Source organism: Malus domestica, chromosome 09 (assembly GCF_042453785.1).
Source record: "Malus domestica chromosome 09, GDT2T_hap1".
NCBI lineage: Eukaryota > Viridiplantae > Streptophyta > Magnoliopsida > Rosales > Rosaceae > Malus > Malus domestica.
This window is the reverse complement of record NC_091669.1, coordinates 31,289,052-31,296,296: the sequence shown is the minus strand read 5'-3', so window position 1 is coordinate 31,296,296 and position 7,245 is coordinate 31,289,052. Positions and strand designations below refer to the sequence as shown.

The 7,245-nt window shown below is 35.2% G+C and overlaps 1 protein-coding gene across 1 annotated transcript; it reads right to left on the bottom strand.

Annotated features, from left to right (window-relative positions):
- Positions 1–1,398: 1,398 nt before the first annotated feature.
- LOC103406128 (loganic acid O-methyltransferase-like) lies at positions 1,399–3,098 on the bottom strand. The gene is made up of 3 exons (XM_008345140.4): positions 2,970–3,098; positions 2,114–2,755; positions 1,399–1,860 (listed from the first exon to the last, which is right to left on the bottom strand). Exons 1-3 carry the CDS (start codon positions 3,066–3,068, stop codon positions 1,537–1,539), a joined length of 1,065 nt encoding a protein of 354 aa, XP_008343362.3. The 5' UTR covers positions 3,069–3,098; the 3' UTR covers positions 1,399–1,536.
- Between the last annotated feature and the right edge of the window lie 4,147 nt (positions 3,099–7,245).

Sequence of the window (7,245 nt, the reverse complement as noted above, 5' to 3'; positions counted from 1 at the left end):
TAGTATCGATTTCTTTGTTGTTATTTCCTTTGTTTTCCATTCAAGTTTGTACTCTTTCCACTGCAAGAAGTTTGCCCGGATAGGTTAAAACTTAGTTTAAACTCTTATGTTCATTACTCATTGCGTCAATTATGACTTTTACATACATTGTACTGTCATTTTTATTTACACTATGAATTACTGCAAGCTTTTCAGTTTAAGTACCTCCTCAATATCTGTTTGTCTTCCCTCTCTGTTTTATTTCTTTTAACTAACCATGATAATGAAACTCAAATTATTATTGGTTAATTCATGATCAATTCGCATTTAACACAAAATTATAGGTCCTTGTCCTCAAGGCATAGAAAAGAACTCATTATGGACTTAACCCCTCCATAAACAATCTGTTGATTAAAAAGCTTATGTAACTTATGGCGTAAATAAACAACCCAAACACCTAAAGCAATCTACAATCTGTTGGTCTTGGCCAACAATGGCACGCCCGACACTCTATTAGCTTTATAAGAGAGCCTAGCAAAGGCTCCACAATATCAGGCCGGACACATATGCTTTTCAAACAATTCTTTGGCTCTTTCTACATATCCATATTGCATGTAACCATTATTCATCGTGTTGCAGTAAAAAACATTGTTCGATTCTTGACCACCATTTAGGTCTTTCACGAGCCCAAAAGATTAGTTCCGGTTCAAAAAGACCAAAGTTGCTGTTTATTATACACTTGCTGCTCCAGCTCTCCAAATCCGTTTATATGACTCTATTTGTACTGATATGTTCCGAATCGCTCTGAAGCCTGATGATGATAACACTCTGTTTGGACCCGTTCTGAAGCCATGTGTTCTTTAGCTGCTTCTACATATCCATATTTCATGTAACCATCCTTCATCATGCTGCAGTAAACAACATTGTTCGTTCTTCACCCTCATCTAGCTCTTATGTAGTCAAACTAAGATAAAAGTGGTGTTAAAATAGAACTACTACAGATTCCTAATCAACCGTAATTATTGTAAACATTGTAACTTAAATCGTGTAATTTTAATTTGAAAAGACTACTTTTAAAACATGTGGAGCCATATTATTTGTAGGACAATTTGGAACTACATCTTCAACCCATTGCATTCCAGGTTCTTATCCTCTTCCCTCCCCTGACATAAACAAGATTTGTCCCTTAGTTTTTTCATTATTTTTTTGTTGGACACATCATGGAACTCATGAGTGGGTTTCATTTCATCGACATAGTGCGTTTCATTTGTGCATTACTAACGGGTTTTTTTGACGATTTTGCGATAAGAATCAAAGTGAATGCAAAATATATAAAGATCAAACGGGCAAGGTGCGTCATATTTCAAAGGGCAATGTGATATAATCATATTGTGAGGGGACATTATGACACTTGCAGACGCACCGTCGAGTATAGGTAGCTAATATCTTTCCATTGTTATACAGAGTGAAACTCACTTAAAATCTACTCTTCAATACTAAATAACCAACAAACAGAGAGTTTCAGGAATACAAACAAATAAACAATGAATGTTCAAATCAATTTGTCTTGCGTTTAAGCACAACAAAAAGGACAACTGCCTTCTTTGACTCAGCTATCGACATTTGCTCTTCAAGTTTCTGGTGATACAAGCTGAAGAGATCATCTAAGATTTCTTCTCCAAATTGTTGCTTGATCAGTCCCTCAGTGAAAGCTCTCATAGCAGGAGCACTGGGAGAGCCACTCAAGACATGCTGAGGTAAGGTTTCCAATATCTCTATGCTAAAGCATCCATTTCGTTCCACAATGACTTCCAGTTCTTGGGGAGACACGAAGTAGGAAGGGATGTTAAATGAATCTACTTTTTCTTCACTAATTACCCCCTATATGTCAACGAAAAACATATAGTATTAATCATGCACCCATATATATATATCTAAGATACGATCTTCTGAAATACTGCATAAAGCAACAATACTTGCAATATGAAATATGTGACATAAAACTCTCCAGTTACCTTGACATTGATCAATTTTTTAAACATTCAAAATCCGTTAAATACCTCTACTCAGAAAGAAAAAAAGCTAGAAACCATGTTAATAGACCGGTGTATGCAGGTTGATGAATATTGCTTACCTTCGTAGCCATCTCCACGAGGCAAGATCCAAAAATGTCAAAACCCACAATTTCAATACAGTTAAGAGGACGTCCTAGTAGGTTAAGCACAATCAATCCTCGATGCACAGTCTCAAGTGCTCTGGCACGGAGGAAACAGTCCATGTCGTCAGCATATTGAGATTGATATGCCTTCAATACTTCGTCTTGGTTATTTGAGTAGTGGATTCGTCCTTTATTCCAAGCACGACTGTTTTTGTCCATTACATCTTTTGGTACTCTAGAAAGCCAATGAAGGGCTAATGATGAGTGAAAAAAGTTAATGGAAGCCTTGGGAAACAAGCGACCGTGGAAAGAACCTGGCACACCCGCTGCATAATAGTTCCTGTTCAGAGGGAGGTAATTGAAGAGTATGTTAAAATCATTTAGGGTTTTATCACTGAAGAAAACTTGAAATTTGGGGATTTCAGAACTCGGCCCTCCGCTTTGATACTCAAATTTCACAGCTTCAAGTATATTTTCAACAGAAAAAAATGTATTAGGCCCAACCGAACAACCCAAATCTGCAATATGGAAGGTGTTGAATGGTAAAAACATGTCCAGTTCAAGCTTTTCTTTAATAGCCTTGCTTAGAAGTTCTTTGGTAGCATCAACAACTACTTTCTGCGAAAGCACAAATCACATTACAATGCTAATATGTTCAGATTTTGCAACTTCCTTGGAATTTCCTAATACCAACAGAAAGGATTACGAAAGAAGAAAATTTTCTCTTTTCCAAGTTAACTAACGAAGAAAACATTTTCGTAAGAATTTCCAAGTAGTAAAGGCTGAATAAAAAGAAACAAAAAAAAAAAGATTTTTCATCAATTAGCAGAACCTGTTCGATAGAGTTCTTGGCATAGCTGTCGGGGCCATCTCCACCTTTCATTGGATATGCCTCAGAAACATTAATGGAATCCCCCATTGCAGCTGCCATCTCTCTCTCTCTCTCTCTCTCTCTCTCTCTCTCTCTCTCTCTCTCTCTCTCTCTATTTGTTTAAATGGGGGTTGTGGGTGGGTATGTGGGAGTCACTCCACAAATATAATCCAAGACAAGGAGAAGAGAATAACGAAAACTAATGAAAAATGTTTAAAAATTTTGACTTTTAATGATAAGGATAAAATAAAGGATAAAGTGAATAGTACTAGGATTGATTTTTTAGTGTAAAAATATGATTTTTTGTTAAAATAAACAGTACCGAAAACTTTTCGTTAAAGTTCCCAAGAAAATAATGGGAAAAAGTCATTGGTAGTTGGTAAAGATGCCGTGTTCTGATCTGTGAGATAAGTACAAAATAATATAAAAAATAAATTAGATGGAAGAACCACAAGTATCACAGTATATTAAAAGTTGAGCTGACCAAATTTTAGCCCTAAATTCAAAATAATATAGAAAACCCAACAATTTGGACTGAAGCCCCAGTCCCGAAATACCAAAAAAATTTCTAAAAAAAAAAGAAGAAGTAATAAATTAGATGATCCGCAGCCTGTAAGCCCCTCTATTTGTAGAGGCTGCTGTTTCTCTTCGCATAGTGTACATTACATCCATTCGGCAGCACACTTTTAAATCAGCCACAACTCTTCATTAAGACCTGTCAACTTTCTGTAAATTATAATAATTTTAAATAAAAAATTAACTGTAAGATATACGATAAATGGTTAGGAGGTAAAAATTTCTAAGATCCTTATAATTTGAATTCGGATGGGATCCAAATCTGTCTAGAATTAGGATTAGGGGTGGTCAATATTAATTGTTTTCTAAGTTAGAAATTCCTTTTATAAAAAGAAATTAAACAAATCACACGTGTGAGCGCATTATATGTCATAATTCAATACATAACTCATGGCACACGCGGCAACCAAAAGAAAAATACATCTCACCATCTCCCATTCCCACTAAGCCACTAATCCAATCATTTTTCTTTTTATCTTACACCCAAAAAGCATTTGTTTGACCAAACCATGTATACATAACATCTTAGGAAGGCTGCAAACAAGGGGAAAAAACCAAATATTTATCCAAAAAGAGTATGAAACGTTCCAAAATACTCCTGTTTTTGGCCAAAATTTTTTCGTGGTCCCTGTGGTAACACGACACTTTCAATGTGACCCTCGTGATGAAAAAATTGTTAATTAAACCCTCGTAGTAAGCCTTGTTAGCAATTGAGGTCCAATCCAAACTTCCGTTATTCTTCCGTTAAATAAACTCATGTAACTATCACATGGAGGGGTTAAATTCATCATTTCAATTCAAATTACATTGTATGCAGTGGACATCTAGTATGACTTAGGGTTTAACTGAAATTAGATTTTACCAAAAAATAAAAAATAAAATAAAAACTTAAACACGGTGAAACTAAACCTACAAAACCATGTCAATGGCTAGGAGAAGAGGTGAATGTGAAGTTGCGCCTAATTTCTTAGGTATGATTTCATTTGGAAATCCTAATACTTTTAATAAACTTTTGTTTTTTTTTTCAATGCCAACACGTCTTTGATCATGAGTTAGAGACTTAATCTTATTTAAATTTTAATTCTTCTATCAATTTGTACCAGTCTGCATATATGCCTTTCAATTTTGTCTTTAATTCGTAGTGTGGTTTGATGCTGGCCATAGTCTTGCAGTACACAACCTTTCAATGCACCTTGGAGACCTCCTGAAATGACCTCTACAATATCATCAAATGCTAAAAATCCTTGGAGACCTTTTGGAATGGCCCCAATGCACAACATGCAAAATCAACAGATGAAAAAGCACAATACCTTGCAAATAAAAATGATGAAGAAAAGGGAATTGATTTTGTTTTGTGAAAATCTAGATTATTTGTTTATTTTGTGGAAGACATTTTTAATGACTTATTGTCATGATGAACCACAATATACTGTGGAAGACATACTTTTGTCTTTTTTTTTTCCGGGTTGGATATATGCTTTTGTCATTAGTGTGCAAAATACATTATGGTATAAGAAATGATGAAGTTATTTTTTCTCTCGTGAATGGTTAATGTAAATTATGTCCCCTTTTGTTTCAATTTGCCTTGTACAATGGAATTAGATGCCAACTCACAAGAGAAACAAGTGCATGTCATAACTCACCTAGAAAGAATACACGTATACAATATACCTAAGTCGTGCTAGATGTCCATGGAATAGGATGTAATTTGAATTGAAATGATAAATTTGACTCATCTACGTGATAGTCACATGAATTTATTTAATAGAATACTAACGGAAGTTTGGATTTGGACCTCAATTGCTAATAGGGCTCACCATAAGAGTTTAATTAATAATATTTTCACCACAAGGGTCACATTGAAAGTACCGTGTCACCACAGGAACCAAGAAAAAAATTTGGCCCCGGTTTTTTATATTTATTTACAAAAATTATGTTTTGCAATCAAGTTTTGTATTATATTGTTAATTTTGAATGCACTTTGTTTATTGTTTTTATGTTAATCTTACACTTATATATTAAAAATGAAAAGTATATATCACAAAATAAACTGGATTTATATATAAGCACATACGGTATACCAAATATTGAGACATAACAATAAGAGAGTTGCAACCATGCTACTAGGCGGCTTTTCTAAAAGACTTGCAGGAACTCCAGAGCCATAAGAGAGTTGTCGTTGAGAATTTCTGAGATGCAGAAGCCCTTTGCGACCTTGCCTCTGAGGAGCATGGTTGGAAAGTTGAAGTTTTAATATTAAATTCAAACACCTTAAACCCTGTCGCTAATGCTACTTGCTTCAGGGCTTCTTCCTTCTTTGTCATCGTTTATTAAAACTTCAACTTTTCAACCATGCACCCCAGAGGCAAGGTCGCAGAGGGCTTTTGCATCTCATAAATTCTCAACGACAACTCTCCTATGGCTCTTGAGTTCTTGCAAGTCTTTTAGAAAAGCCGCCTTCTTAGCGTGGAAGTCTTCGAGCTTTTCAGAACCAACCGTTTTTGTTATTACTCAAGGAGTCAAGAGGCTTGTCACCTCTCTCTCCAATGGAAGGTAATCATTTCTTGTCTTGATAACATCTCGGAGCACCTTCAGTGAAGAGGGGATAAACGATCAGTATAGATAGACAGCCATGAAATTCAATTTGGTTTTGGAGGGGTGGAGATTGAGCTAGGACCGAACATACCCTTCTAAACTTGAAAGTCATGCAATTACAATGCCATTTTCTTGTCATGAACTTATCCTTGCAATGCAACTTGAATGATACCTTGCAAAAGACTTTTTTTATTGGGCTCATTAGGGTTAATTAGGCATGCAATTACAAAGTGTCATGAACATATCCTCACAATGCAACTGACATGATAAAATTTCACAAATTTATATTAATATATATATATTAGGGAATCACAAAAGGACTTCCTTTTTATACTCTTAGGGCTCTTTTGGTGGGCTAGATAGGAATGGGCATCAAGGATAGGTTAGGCTTTGTAAAACAAGATTTGTAATCTGTGTAATAAGATAAGTTAGATAGTCCACTCTATTCTAAATTCATAACCCATCATGTATAATCTAGTCCATCTCACAATTTGATACAATAAACAATGGGATGGACTCAAGTTCATTTTAATTTGTCATAACATATGTTCCAACTGGCCCACCAAACAGGCCCTTACATTCTTATATGACCCTGCATGCTCACAAAAAGAGTGGATTCACTCCCTTAATGCAATATTCATATGGAATATGGAAATGGGTCTCTTTATTTATTTTTTGGGTTGAGGATGGGAAGATGTTAAAATATAGGTTGGTTGGTCTATGCATTTCTTCAAAACCAAAAGTAGGGAAATATGTCAAACATGAAATTGTTGACATGACCACTGCCCGTGCTTGACAGTGAAGAACTAGAAATTTTCCCATGGGTTGGTTTTATGTTTTCTTTTCCTTAGTGTTGTTAAGTGAGTTAAAGAGCGTTTAAGTGTAGAGTTAGCAGTTGACAAGTGTCAAACCCTAACATAGACCACAGAAAAGTGACAAAGAGCTTTGGATGCAAAATATTTGAATTTGCATTAGCATTAAGATTAGAGGATGAGGATTTTCTCTTGATTTTCTTTGTAAGGATCCTAGGATCCTTATATTTTAACTGTTCATAGTATATCATGCG